This window comes from Apis mellifera, linkage group LG16 (genome assembly GCF_003254395.2).
Source record: "Apis mellifera strain DH4 linkage group LG16, Amel_HAv3.1, whole genome shotgun sequence".
Taxonomy (NCBI): domain Eukaryota; kingdom Metazoa; phylum Arthropoda; class Insecta; order Hymenoptera; family Apidae; genus Apis; species Apis mellifera.
In genome coordinates, this window is record NC_037653.1 from 2491965 (window position 1) to 2507313 (window position 15349).

At 20.6% G+C, this 15349-nt stretch overlaps 2 protein-coding genes and 1 long non-coding RNA gene across 10 annotated transcripts in view; 2 read left to right on the forward strand and 1 right to left on the reverse strand.

Annotated features, from left to right (window-relative positions):
- Positions 1 to 3078: 3078 nt before the first annotated feature.
- On the forward strand, positions 3079 to 11320 carry LOC552205 (elongation of very long chain fatty acids protein AAEL008004). Of its 4 annotated transcripts, XR_003306323.1 has the most exons (9): positions 3079 to 3320; positions 4045 to 4140; positions 5383 to 5573; positions 7045 to 7128; positions 7194 to 7250; positions 8024 to 8266; positions 8346 to 9041; positions 10804 to 10991; positions 11073 to 11318. XR_003306323.1 is itself a non-coding variant. In XM_006557786.3 (7 exons), exons 2-7 carry the CDS (start codon positions 4071 to 4073, stop codon positions 8502 to 8504), a joined length of 804 nt encoding a protein of 267 aa, XP_006557849.1. In that variant the 5' UTR covers positions 3079 to 3320; positions 4045 to 4070; the 3' UTR covers positions 8505 to 9107. The 4 variants fall into 4 exon arrangements, 1 of the variants encoding a protein (XP_006557849.1); XR_003306324.1 differs by having other exon boundaries at positions 10809 to 11320; XR_003306322.1 differs by having other exon boundaries at positions 10804 to 11319.
- Positions 11321 to 12422: 1102 nt separating this feature from the next.
- LOC551938 (elongation of very long chain fatty acids protein AAEL008004) overlaps positions 12423 to 15349 on the reverse strand; it is a 52494-nt gene continuing 49567 nt past the window's right edge. For 4 of the 5 annotated variants that reach the window (XM_006557783.3, XM_624321.6, XM_006557784.3 and 1 more), the window contains exons 2-6: positions 14872 to 14979; positions 14504 to 14775; positions 13587 to 13770; positions 13362 to 13477; positions 12763 to 13030 (exon numbers count right to left, since the gene is read on the reverse strand). In XM_006557783.3, coding sequence (XP_006557846.1) covers positions 12785 to 13030; positions 13362 to 13477; positions 13587 to 13770; positions 14504 to 14775; positions 14872 to 14968 — 915 coding nt within the window. In that variant the 5' untranslated portion in view covers positions 14969 to 14979 and the 3' untranslated portion in view covers positions 12763 to 12784. Of the gene's footprint in view, positions 12473 to 12551; positions 13031 to 13361; positions 13478 to 13586; positions 13771 to 14503; positions 14776 to 14871; positions 14980 to 15349 lie in introns of those variants that run through there. The other variant, XM_006557780.3, reaches the window with a different exon arrangement.
- Positions 14486 to 14798, forward strand: LOC113219294. Its single transcript, XR_003306215.1, has 2 exons — positions 14486 to 14616; positions 14734 to 14798. It is a non-coding gene; the product is annotated as an uncharacterized LOC113219294 (long non-coding RNA).

The window sequence follows — 15349 nt, forward strand, 5'->3', positions numbered from 1 at the left end:
CACGTGTAAACCTAATTTTGTAAGTCATCAACGCAGACTTGGCTATTTAAAAATTATATTTGATTTACGACAAGCTGATCTTCAATGGCAAAAATATAACCTTAACAAATGGACACCATCGAAAAAGATGCGTTCAAGTTTCCGTTTGTTCCACTTTTAATTTTATTACGATGAATGTTATAATTATGAAAAAAAGAGAATATCAGAGATGAATGGACGAGATAAGACAAGATAAATATGTATCAAGTATTTTGTAAAAAGTTATTGAAATTGTTATAATATATCATAGATAAATTATAACAATTATTATATCTATTATTAAATTATAACAGAGATGAATTATGGAGATAAATAAGTTCCAAATATATTTTTGCAAAGAAATAAAAAAAAGGAAATTTGTTAATAGAAATAATAGAATAAATAGAAAATATATATATATATATTTTATAAATAAGACAAATTGTGAATACTAATTATTTTTTTATAAAAAATTTATGAAATTTTATAATATATGTAAATATAAGTATATATAATTATAAGTAATTATAAATATTTATGCATTTATAAATATGTATGCATTATTTATAAATATAAATCTTTTAAATAAAAAAATTTACAGAAAGCATATGACATAAAAAAAGCACAAAATATTCAAAATATAATCTGCATTATGATGTTTAAATAATAAAGCAAATTTCTATCATATATTCATAAAAAATATATTTTACAAATATCCGTAATCTAATTATTAATATTATAATATATTATAAAAATAGACAAATGTTAATCATATTTTTAAAATTGTTACAATAAATATCATATAAATCATATATATAATTATTTCTATAAAAAGAAATTTTTAAATATGAAATATAAATAAACAGAATAGAAAATTTTTGAAATTATTATAATATACTATAAATTTTAAAAGAAATCTAGTATATATTATAATCATTATTATGAAAAAAAAATATATAAAAGATATGAAATACAGAAAATTAGAAAATGTTTTATATTATAATATATATAGATATATTGTATTTAGTTCTATAAAATAAAAGTTCTATAAAAATCCTGGAAATATATTAATATAAGTCAAAATATATTATTAGTCAAAAATTTAAAATTATATTTTTTTCCTTTTCATATTGAATTCTAATTTTTTTTTTTAATTTTAAATTAATTTGAAATTAATATTATATATTTATATATTATATATTATATTATTATTATTATTAATATTATTATTATTATTATTATTACTATTATATTTATATGTTATATTTGACAAATTTTTAACAAAATAATTTTCCAAAAGAATGAAATCCTAATTTATTTATTTTTTAAATAGTTTAATTTTACGTAAAACAAGTTAATGATTTTAAACTTTTGATAGATAATTTTGCAAAAAAAAAAATTTTTGGAATTGTTATACCAATTGTTTTATTCTCTTTATTTTTTTAAATATTTATATAATTTATGATATATTATATTTTAAAGTATTTATATCATAAAATATAACTGATAATAGTATATTTAACACAATACAAACCTAACCTCCAAGATCAAATTACTTATTTGCCAAATGAAGTGACAGAGTCCAATACAAATATTGGATTAAATTAAAACATTTATCCATGGATTATTTGATTCATCACGTTTATGAAAAATTTAAAAGAGCAAAAACATGTTTTCACATGTAAAGTTTTTTTTTTAAGAGTCTCTGTCGATCCACGTTTCTTTATTCCGGCAAAACAATTCGTTCGACGATAATATGACAAATAGACGTAGACAAACAGATCACATTTGTATAACCTTTACTTTCGTCTTTTCTAAAAAGAATGACCCGTTGTTAATCCCGTTTATAAATTCTGCACAAATATTTATTCTTGCTTATAACTGTCTACACACACATATATATATATATATATATCAGAAAATATCAGAATTATATATTATATTGTATATTATATCTATATAATATATATTATATTGTAATTATTATATCTATTTTGAAAATTAAAACTAATCTATTATTTAAAAAAAATTTTTTAAATTTATTATAATTAATATCTTCATAATATTTTATTGAAAAATTGTTAAAAAAAAATACAAAGAATCAATACAATTTGAACAGATAATAAAGATAATTTGAGTAGATAATTTGAATGGATAATTGTTTTTTAATTTGATAGAAATTTTATTATGACATTTACAGAATATTTTCTAATATATATATTTTCTAATATAATATTATACTGCATATTCCAATATATTATAATGCATCAATGAAAATTTTAATAAAATTTTATTAAAGATACAAAAATTATTATTAGATAATAATATTATTATTAAATTACTTATATATTTTTTCTATTTTATTTATATTATAAAAAAACTTATATACTTATTTATATATAATTTTTATTATATATTTATATATATACAAACTTATATATTTATTAGTATTAGATGAAATTTATTTTATAAAATAATTATAACATTATTAAAAATATATTATAAATATAAATAAATCATTTTATTTATATGAAACTATATAGAATTATATATTTACGTTATAGAACTTTATATTTCTAAAAACAACAAATTAAAATTTCTATAAATATTTTATTAACATTTTACTAAACATAAAATATTCAATATTAAATCGATCAAAAATACTTATTATTTCTATCGTTATTAATTGGATTATCTATATTAATATATTTGTATTAATAAATTGAAATAATAACAATTAAAATATCTTATTCCAAAAATAATTATAATACGTAATTTAATTACCTAAACTATAACATAGTAATAATAAGTGGATTAAATAATAACTATCATCCAAAATAGGTTAGAAAATATTATCCTAGAAAATTAGTAATTTTTTTTGTACAATTTATCAAAGATATATGATTAACAATATATTATAATTCTCATTAACATTTATATTACATTTTTTTTCTTTACTCATGACCTAGTCTCATCCCTTCTCTTCTTTCCAACCTGTTCTTTCCATCAATTGTGGCGGAAGTCTCGATTTTACAAGGAATTTAAAGTTCATGGTGGGAGATTGAAAGATTGAGTTTTGGTGCTACTTGTGTCGGCGGATCATCAGTTTTTGATTTGCTGTTTCTCGTACAACATCTCTTCTCTTGAGTGAACATTTCTCTTTTATAAAAATAAATCTTAATTTTCGTTATATTCGTATCGAAAAAGAAACGGACGTTAAATGACTTAGCCGCGCTATTTCGAAACGAAAAATTTTAATTCATCCCATAAAAACTGCTTTATAAGAATTACAAAGATTTAAGGTGAATATTGATTATTAAATATTTATATTTATGTGAAATGTGTGAAGTTTGATTCATTTAGTTGATAAGTTTTCATTCCGTGGATTTATAAATATGACATTTTATGTGTGAAGGAAGTTGTTTAAGTTGATAATGTTTTTAATTCACTTAACCCATTAAGAGTCAATATTATGTTAACACAACATTTAATTCATAATTTTTTTTATTTTTTTTTATTTATTGATACATATAATTGTAGTATATTTTTTAATATTATAATAATTAAAATGAAAGAATTCTAAATTTTAAAAATTTGATCAATACTCTTTCCATTTTCATTTCTTTTTTGAAATAAAAATAACAATGTTCCAAAATTCTAAAAATTTAAATTATTTATTTAAACTAACATTAAAGTAAATTATGTAAAACATTAAAGTAAATTATATTTTGGTAAATTATGTTTCTAATGTCTCTATTTTGTTTAATGGACTTTTTATTTAATGGTATTCTTTATAATAATAAACTTCAAAATAATGTAAAGAAAATATTCTATTATGAAAAAATTACTGTTCAAAAATTATTTTGACAGCATTTATATTTATTCCTATATATTTTAAATAATAAATAATAAATAGTCATACATTTAAAAATTTCATTATTTTGCTCTCTGAACACTAATGGGTTAAATTTTTAATTTTCTATAATTTTAAATTTCCCTTATTTCAAGAAATAAATCTTGTTTCAGTTTGAAAGAAGCAAAAATCAGCAAATATGTCGAATTTGATTCATCAAATGGTCAACAACTGCAATGAGATTTTGGATACTAATAATAAAAATAAAGGTAAAATAATAAAAATAATATACACTAGCTAGCAAGAAAATAATATTAATTTGTTAATTGTGTTTGACGAATATATTCTTCATGCAAATGTATTATATTTTGCTACTTCAAATGAAATTTTAGTAGAAAAGTAAAATAAATAATTTTAGAATATTTTAAGACAATACTGAAATAAAAATAAAAAACTAAAAAATTTATTTAAAAAAAGTAAAAGTATTTGGTTATGGAAATATTTTAATTTTCAATGTTTAACTATTGTTTGTATTTGTTTCAAATTATTTCAAATTTTTCCAAGTTCTATAGCTTATATATATCCAGTATAATAAATAAAATTATTATATTGGATATTATATATTTATAAAACATTTTAAGAGGATCGATTCTATTGGCCAAATGTAAAAGTTGATATATAAAAATATCAATTGATACTTATTTATTAAATTAAAAGCAATTTAAATTGCTAGATAAAGCAAGATGGAGATAGTGAAACAATTCTATTTTACCATACTATTATCTCAATCTATCTGTCTCACTCCATTTAATGCCAAATTTACTTGTTTATAAATAACTTAATAATTAATTTATCAATTTTTTTTGTGTTTGTTTTAAATAGAATAAAATATTAGAATAGATTCACTATAAAAATCTTATGAATATATTAATATGCTATATAAATATTAATAATAATATAATACATAATTATACATAAATATACATTTATTATATTTGATTATTATCTTCATTATCTTTCAAGATAATATATATTTATCTAATATATATATATATATATATATATATATATATATATATATATATATATATATATATATTTTTAAAACAGAATCAACAATTTAAATAAAATATTTCACAACTTGCTATTAATAGGAAAAATTTTCATTATTCTATAATTTTAGATATTAATATAATTAAATTAATATAATATAAATATAATTAATAAAATATTAATAATTTTTTTATCAATGAGAAATTATTTAATAAATATTTAATTTCACTCATTCTGATTAATATAAATAATTTCTGAAAAACAAATATATATTCCTCGAATGAAAAATAAATTGCGTATTTATGCATAAATTAAAAAAAATATAAAATATAAAAATATTTTACATAAATATACAAATACAATTGAATTAAGAAAAAGAAAAAATAAAAATAAAAAGAAAAAAATATAATATTTATCAATTAAATATTATCAATTTAATCATGTAATTATTTTTTCAGAAATCATAATAGATACATGGCCCATGATGTATTCCCCAGGTCCTATATTATGCATCGTAGGCTGCTATTTAGCATTCGTTTTGAAAGTTGGACCAAAAATGATGGAGAAGAGGTCCCCTTTTCAATTGAATTTCTTGTTACTCGCTTACAACGTGATCCAAGTGATATTCAATATCTGGTTATCACTCAAAGTAATACTTATTAAAATAATAGATTTATTACAATGATTTATGATACAATGTGTATTTTGTTTAATTATTATTCTTTTATTAAATTTAATTCATAAGCTAATTTTCATATGCTAAATGAATTCCACTTTTTTGAATCGTAAGATCAAAATTTACTAAAATTCATACATACGTTCATTTACTAAAAATATTTATTTGAATATAATTATATACAAAATTGTAAGAGTTTGGATATTATATTTCTGTAACAAATTAATTTTTTTTCAAAAAGTTTTATACAATTTAAAAATATATCTAAAAATCTAATATAAAATTAATTAGGAATAAATCTTCATTATAAAATTAATAAAATTAATTAGAAATAGATTTTTCACTTATTATTAATCTATTTTTCATTATTATTATTTGATAATAATCGAACTATTTTCAATTTTCAAGAAAAGATCTCCATATTTTTCAGATACAAAATCAAATAAAGATTTTCCGCATCAACATATATTTTCCTTAGAATTTACATTTCATACTAATTTCATAAAGTCCGAGAAAAACTTTAAGATTGAAAATTTAAATCTGAAAATCTTAAATTTAAATTAAAATCTTTAAATCTTTTTGTGTGATATTTTTGATCAATAATATATCTATGAAAAATTTATTGACAATATATGAAGCAAATCATTGAAGAAAACTTTTAATAGAATATAAAAAAAACTCAAAATAAATGATGAAATAAAAGATATAAACATTTTTTTTTTGCATTAAAAGCATTATTAAATATACAATTATTAAAATATTATTTTCAAACAAAAATCGATAATATCTAATTAATTAATTAATTTTAGAATAATTTCAAACAACTTTTTTCTTTACAAAAATTTTCATTTATATAGCTTTATTAATGAGATATTAAAAATAAAAATCAATCAGTAAAATACCAATCGCTAAACGAATAAAAAAATCGAAATATTTAAACAAGATTAGATTTATGTAATGATTAGATTAATGTAATATAAAAGTATTTTATATGCTGAATAACGAGCAAAAATTATATATACTTTACTTATGAATTAGCTTTATTAAATAAAATTATTAGCTAAAAAATAATTAGAAAAAAAAAATTGTTTGAAATTATCTCAGGAATCACCAGTTAATCTTTGTCGATTGATTTTTATATAGTTAATGAAATAAATCATACATTCAAAAAACAAAATGTATTATTATTCATAATATATATTTATATATTTAATAAATAATAAATAAATAATGGATTTCTAGATCGTCTGCAATTAATTAATAATTAATCGTAAAGATTTCCAGGTGCATTTTCATATTGTAATAAATTTGTTTATAAAAATAATTAATTTTTTCAGATATGTGATGGATAATATTTTTATGATATATATATATTATACTTATAATTTTACAATATTACTATAATTTTATCTACATAGATAATTATTTATCTGTCTTTAAACAGGCATTAGAACCCAGTGTGGTATCAATTTTATTATTACCTAAATGCCAAAATCCAACGTCTCTGAATTTAAATACCAAAAACACGGTAAGTTTGTAGAAAAATACGAAACAATCGAATGAATTTCATGGAATACATTTTATGTAAAATAGATATCGTCAGCTGCCTGGTGGTATTTCATCGCAAAAATAATGGATCTTCTTGACACGGTAAGTTCAACATAGAATTAATTAAATATGAAATATTGCTAGAAGAATTATTTCTGCTTTTAATTTCGATGGGAAGATGAATATACATATATATATATTATTATAAATTAATCAAACAATAATTCATTCTTGTATAATATTTTAGATCATAAGAAATTTTAAATGAATTTTCTGAGAATATTATTTGTTTTTTTTAACTGAAATTTTATATTACTTATCAATTTTTCGTTATTGAGGTAACTGTTGAATTTTTTATTGTCGAAACATTTTTTTATTTTACACGTCTAATTAGTAAAATTATTGCAAAGAATATAAGACATTAATATAAGACAATACAAAAAAAAAATAAAAAGAATTATATGATTGAAAACATCATAAATGCAATAGAAATTGTTTTCTCCATATCTTATTAATCTTATTTCAAATAACTATTAATTAATTTTAGTGGTAATTATTTAGATAACAAATAATTAATGTACTATGCCGTTTAAAAAAAAAAATGAAGTTATTCTCTCTTTCTTAGAAAATTCATTCTTAAAATGTTGTAATCTAATTTACAACATATGAAAATTCATTTGATCATTAGCACGTAAAAAATTCAAATTAATATCTGCAGTGATTCCTATAGAAAATAACCTATAATACTCTATATGAAACATCTTAATGAATATAATATATCATATTATAACAAATTAAATCGTAAATTCACAAAATTGATTTTATTATTTTCTCAACCAACTCACAGTATAATTTCTGTTCCTGTTCACTCGAAGGTATTCTTCACACTTCGAAAAAAACAAAATCAAGTGACATTTCTACATGTTTACCACCATACGATAACCTCAATATGCTCATGGTTGTATGTCAAATTCCTACCAGGCCAACAAGGTGCTGTGATCATTTTCTTAAATTCTTTGGTACACGTCATCATGTATACATATTATTTGATCTCCGCTTTGGGTCCTAAATACAAAAAATATCTTTGGTGGAAGAAATACATGACCTGGATTCAACTGGTAAAATTTTCTTTGAATAAAAACGTATTTTGTTTTTTAAAATTAATGCTCGTATTAAACAGTATATTTTTCACGCCAGGTGCAATTTTTCATATTGCTCGCTTACGAATTGACAATTCTCGTTTTGGGCTGCAAAGTGCCAAAAGCTTTGTCGTGTTTTGTTTTGACCAACTTGGTGATCTTCATCTATTTATTCAGTGACTTTTATCGAAAAGCTTATGCGAAGCAGAAAGTTTAATTTTTTTGAAGAATTATCGATCATCGACATCTTGTCGATAAAATGGTAACCGAATATGCAACACAACCATTTAATAATAATAAAAAAGAAAAAAGTGTTTATGAAATAATGAGGAAAAAAAAAAGAAAAAAATAGAAAAAAGGAAAATGGAATTTATTAGAGTAAAAAAAAAAAGTGGAACGAAGTTTGTAATAAGAACATAAAATACTAAATGTTGAAGAAGCAGCTGCAGTCATGATTCGAGTTTCAACTGTGTTCTAGTGAGACAATTTCCAGGAATCGAAATTTATACTCTCGATATAACGGGTTCCTTCCAAATTTAGGTCAGTGACATCCATTATTTGAAGAGAGAATGACATAAAAGGAGGTTCGTCAAGTGGCCGAAGGAATATCTATAATGAAGTCTAGATCAAACTCAAATCGTTTCTTCGCTTTCGAAACAAGATGGATTAAAATTGAGAATAAAAGTTGTATAGAAAAAAAAAAAAACCATCATCTAGGTCGATCTAGATTACCATGCATATATTTTGGAGAATGGTAATTGCTTTTTTTTTTACAGTACGTTTATACATATTTTTAACAAATTCTTGTTAAAGATGATTTTTTTATTTTTACATCTTGATAATAATTAGAAATAAATTAAAAAATAGTTTTCACATTTTTATTGAATTTATGCTATAAAATTTTTGTTTATTTTTGTATTGGAATTGAATTTATTTTTGAAAATAGTTTTCATATTATTTCCAATATCATAACCTATTTTATCGGGAATATCTACCTAATAAATTAAAATGAATTTAAATATATATATATTTTTTTTTGTAAAAATTGTATATTTATACAGAATAAATTAATATTTATTGCATTATTTTTACATATAATAATATATTAGATTATAAAATGTGATATATAATGAGATATATTAATGAAAAATTATTTTATTGATTTGGTCAAAAACTATAATAATAATTTTTAATTTTTGAATGAATCAACGAATTTTAAACAAATATCTGTTATCTCACTGTATAAAATAATAGAAATGTTAATGTTAGTAATTTATAGATTGCAATTAAGACATGTAAATACACGAAATATTATTTATTCAAATATTTCAATATAATGACAAAGAAAGGACTCTAATTTCGATTTTAAAACAAATATGTGTTATAACTTCAATTTATGTATATTTTATTTTTTAAGCAAAAAAAAAAATATACGAATTTTATAGAAAAATAAGTTAATTTATTTTATTCTAAAAATTTCAGATATTGAAAAAATTGTTTATCTATTATGTATATGCTGACATTTTCAAAATATTAGATAAAAAATTTTAATTAAAAGGAATAATAACTTTTTCCTTTTATAGAGATAAATATTTAAAATTTATTATTTAAATGCAAATTATTTGCAGTCTATTTGCTGTTATAATATCAGAAATTTTTATTTTATTATTAAATTTTATCAATAATTACAAAGGAAATGTATGATAGTAAATCATGAATATTTTTACAGTTATAAAAATTGTAAATAATTAATATTTTATATAATTTGTATAAATTATATAAAGTGCTTTAAAAACAATGAATCATCAATGAATCAGAAATTAGAGTCCTCTCATTGTGGCATGTTTTTTTTTTTTCCTTTTTTCTTTTTCCAATCCTTGAAAAATGGCAATGCTAATGACATTGTATGGCATAATAGTAAATAAATCAGAAAAAAAAATAGAATCTTAATAATCTTGCAAAAAAGACTTAATAAAATTCATCAATGAATAGTTTCTCTTTCTTAAATATTTCTTTCTTAAAGCATAATTTTTAAATAATAAATAATAATTAAATAATAAATAAAAATTAATATATAATTTTATTATATATTATTTTTATTATAAATAAAATAAAAATTGCAGAATTATTTTTGTAAAAATTCATGAGAAATTGCATGACAATGAACAAATTATTTCTATGTGGCACATTATAATTTATTTTCTGTTCAACTAGAAAACTTGCAATAAATTCAACTTTCCATATTTAAAATTATTAAATTTAAATTTTAAAATTATAAATTTATTTAAATTATAAAATTTTATGAAATTTTATGAAATGTTTAATCAATTTCAAATGAGTTAACATAATAAACTTATTTTTTTTTTTAATTTATTAAATTTTTTATTCATGACGTATATAAGATATAAGATAGATTAAGATAAAATTAAAACGTAAATATAACTTTTTAAAAATACGTTTAATTATCGTTAACAGATGTTTCATAAGGATATCCTATTTTCTTTATTTTTTTCTAGTTTAGAATTTTGCAGCAAAGGGAAGACAGATCCAATGATGATAACAATCAGGATTAAGAAAAATAAGAGACAGTTTAACGCAGAATCGAAAAATGCGACAATTAATCGAAAATTATTTGATTACATATTACAGAATTAAATTTTGAATTAAATCTGGAATTGGAAGTGATATGCTATAATGAAAAAAGGTTAATAATTACTGATATATATTTATACATTCGTTAAATATATAATAACTCAAAAATGAATCTATTTCTTTTTGCTATAAGATCATCAATCGTAAGGAAATTTCAAATTCATTTGTCTTCAAGAATTGTTTTATGCAAGTTAAAGAAAGTTGGCCATAATTTAATAACCTAACCTCCTCGATTGTGAGAAACGATATTACTGCAGTAGATGATTAATCAGAAATAATTGATATGTATTTTTAATTTTCGAATATACACTTGAAACAAGAATATTTGATTGTCTTTGTACTATACTATGTATTATTAAATATTTTACATAAGATTTTATAAGATAAGTATATAAATAGTAGTAAAATTAATGATAAATTACATTATTTAAACATTATATGTATATTGATATAAAAGTAAAAAGTCATTATTTGTATATAATTTAAAAATTTTTAATAATTGAAAGTATGCCAGTGATTTTCAATCATTATATTTAAGGTTTTTGCATACAAATTAAAAGAAAATAATTTTGAATATTTTTTTTTTTAAAATATTATAAATAAATAAATCTTTTTATTTGAATTGTGATATTTTTCATATATTTTTTTATTTATAATATATGAAAATTGGAATACAAATAGAAAAAAATATTATTTTTCTTTCTTTTTTATAAATCAATTAGAAATCTATACTTTTTTATCAGAAATTATATATATTGTATAGAATGTTAGTTTGTGTGTACCATGAGATAAAAATAATTGAAAATCTCTATATAAATTCAGACATTATGAAAGAACAATTTTTTATTTTTGTTATGGTTTAATATTTAAGCAAATACAAGGATTAAAATTGATAATTAACTAATGCGCTAATGAAAATTAATCGAAATAAACGAGAGATTTTCAAGTCGTTTTATAAATTCTAATTTACTATATACATTTGTAATTTATAATACCATCTATAATGTAATTTTCATTTAATAATCATTAAACACTAAATTTAATAATCATTAAATCATTAAACACTATTTTCTATATTAATTTATAAAACATTTAAATAAGATTTCACGCACATTTATAGTTTTAAATAATTATTATAATTATTTTTGAGTTGACAGCAAAGAAATGTCATTTTATGAAAACAAAAGAGAATATAATAAAATATTCATATAACATGAATATCAGAAATTATGTTTTTATATTCAATTGTAATAATTATTTAATTTATATAATTAATTTCAAAAGAGTACATTATATCTAATATATTACTATTACATAATATTAATAATATTACATATAATACAATATTTTATATTTAAATTTAGTTAAAAGTAAATTATTTCATAGAATATAGAATACTACATTTATAAAAAAGATTTATAAACAATAGCATGAATTATTTAAAATTGTTCATCTTAGAATTAAAAATTGATATAATATTTTCTCCAGCATTTCAATATAATTGAATTGTTCAAATACCTGTTCAATGATAGTCTGCAAATAATCAAAGAGAAATTATCTTTCATAACCAAATATTTCTTATATTCTCCATAAGATAGAATAGAAAATGAACCTCTTTTGTAGAAGCAAAAAATACTTTCAAGTAATCTTGGAATTGATTATATACAATTAATCCATTGATGTCGGTCATAATACATCAGGATCACACAAGAAGCACAGTCATTATCAACAAACATCAACAATTTCAAACGTGTTGAACGTTTGATTATTTTGACTGAATTTAATTAATTCGATATTTCGGTCGATTTTTTATATTCATTCGTTTCTTCTTTCAGGAATTCCAGCCTAATCAACTTTTTTTCTTTCGTTTTGCATGCTTTCATTTGACACTGTCTTTGCTATCTCGGTCTCCTTGTCTTGCAAAACCTTTGAATGTTTCTCATTGGATTTGTATGTGTTATTGTAGAAATCAGAGAACAGGAAATAGAAGAATAGTACATTAGGTAGAATTAAGATGAGCGACCATTTTGGATAATCGCAGTCGTAAAACAGCAATTGACAACTGTGCAGAAATGCTAGGCAGAATTGACCCTGTTTGACAGAAAAAAGAAAAAAATTTTAATTTATATTGTCGTTATACAATAATTCTCATTAATATTCACATGTATGATGTAAAATTATTTTTTTTACGTAGAATGTTGACACGACATATTTTTATATATATACAATTATTGTTTCTAGATGCCAAAACAAATAGAAAAATATATATGCAGTTATTTAATTATTAATAAATGTGTGAATTTGCATTAAACGAAGTAAGATAAAAATATATTCATTATGTAACATTTACAAATGTATTTAAAAAAAATTAAGAAAATTTATTGGTACACAATTGGCATTAGAAAATAATAATAAATTTCACCATTTGAAGAGTTGTGATATATTTCTTCCACCATAGGTATTTTTGGTATTGGGGTAATAAGGCAGCCAAAAAATAATACGTGTACATAATTATATGCACGAAACTGTTAATGACACCTGAAAAAAAAAAAAAGAAAAAACGATAAACGATGTTATCGAATCGAAGACAAGATTCAAACGATTAATAATACATAAGAGAGAGAGAGAGAGTATAAATTGTACATACCTATAAACGTGCCATGTCCACCCGGATAATATTTAGTTGTACCCCACGAAATCATCGGCATAACAGTATGATGATACAAATGGAGAAACGTAATTTGATTCTCTTTTTTCCTTAGAACGAAGAATACCGTGTCTAGAAGCTCCGAAAGTTTTGCTAGAAAATAAATATACACTCCTCTAGCGACCTATAATGAATTATAAAATTATTAAAAAATTTATATAAAATTAAATATTCTAACAAAATCATCTTAATTTCTGCTTCTATTAATATTAAATATAACTTAATCATCTTCCACACAAGGAAAATGAATGACAAGTCGAACAAATTGATAGAAAAAATCATGGGAACAAAAACGAAAGCTCGTATGAAAAAAATTTTATTTCACACTTTCGACTCAATTTTAGATCAAGAATCATCTCCCCTTCAATTATTGATTTTTTCCACATTCAATTATCAGATATATTTAAAATAAAGGTTAAAATAAAAATTCAATATACAATTTTGCAATGCAATAAAAATATAAATAAAAAGTCGATTGATAGAAAAAACTCTGAAATCATGGAAATAAAAACGAAAGCTCGTATGAAAAAAATTTTATTTCACACTTGACTCAATTTTAGATCAAGAATCATCTCCCCTTCAATTATTGATTTTTTTCACATCCAATTATCAGATATATTTAAAATAAAGGTTAAAATAAAAATTCAATATACAATTTTGCAATGCAATAAAAATATAAATAAAAAGTCGAGCAATAAATTTATTATTAATTTAATAACAAGTAATAATTATTAATAAATAAAAAAAAATATATATAATCCCTTAATATTATTGCAGGGTTGATAATGAAGATAGATAGATAGATGAAAAAAAAAAATGTAGAACGAAAGAGAAAAAAGGAAAGGAAATGACGATACCCTGAGCGCTTCCGGCGAGTTGGAAAAATCGACGGATTGGCATTTCCAACTGTATTTTCGCAGCCAGGCTGCGTCCAGGCCTTCGTAGAACAGCCAGAAGCTGAGAAGAATTTGTAAGAAATTGTAACAGATTAGAATATTCTTTAATTGATACGGTTTCCTGTTCTCCATGTGCTTAGGGCCCCATGATAGGATAAAGTACAAATAACCGATTAAGATGGTGATTCCAGGTACGGGTGATGGTATGAGGAACCAATCTTTCGTTCGAGGATCTGAGATCAAAAAAAAAAAAAATCAAAGAATCAGAATATAAATGTAAAGTTTCGAAAGAAAAAAAAAAAAAAAAATTGGAGAGTTATTTCCCATACCGGCTAGATCGTGGATCACATGATGATAAAATCGAACCATCGAGTTGTTGTAGATATTCGACATCCTGTCGACGTGAGGTATGCTGCTGATATTCATTGAAGATTGGACTGAAACAACAAGTGAAGTATAAAAATTTGTATTTTAAATTTAATTTTTAAATCAATTATCGATCTATAATATATAATATATGATTAAATCTATTACAGAAAAATTATTGGAATTAATACAATTATCTTTAAAAATGATTAAACATATATACTTCTGGCTGAATAAAAATCGACATTGACTTGGTCAAATGAATGGGATCTACGAAGGCGAAGAATTTAAAATTATTCAGATTATTATTATTAATTTGGTAGTAATATCAACATCCTATATTTATATTTAATATCACTTTCACAAATTGAATTTTTTTTACATTGATTAATTTGTTTATCCACTTCTCTATTTTTGTAGTAAATCAACATTCTTTATATA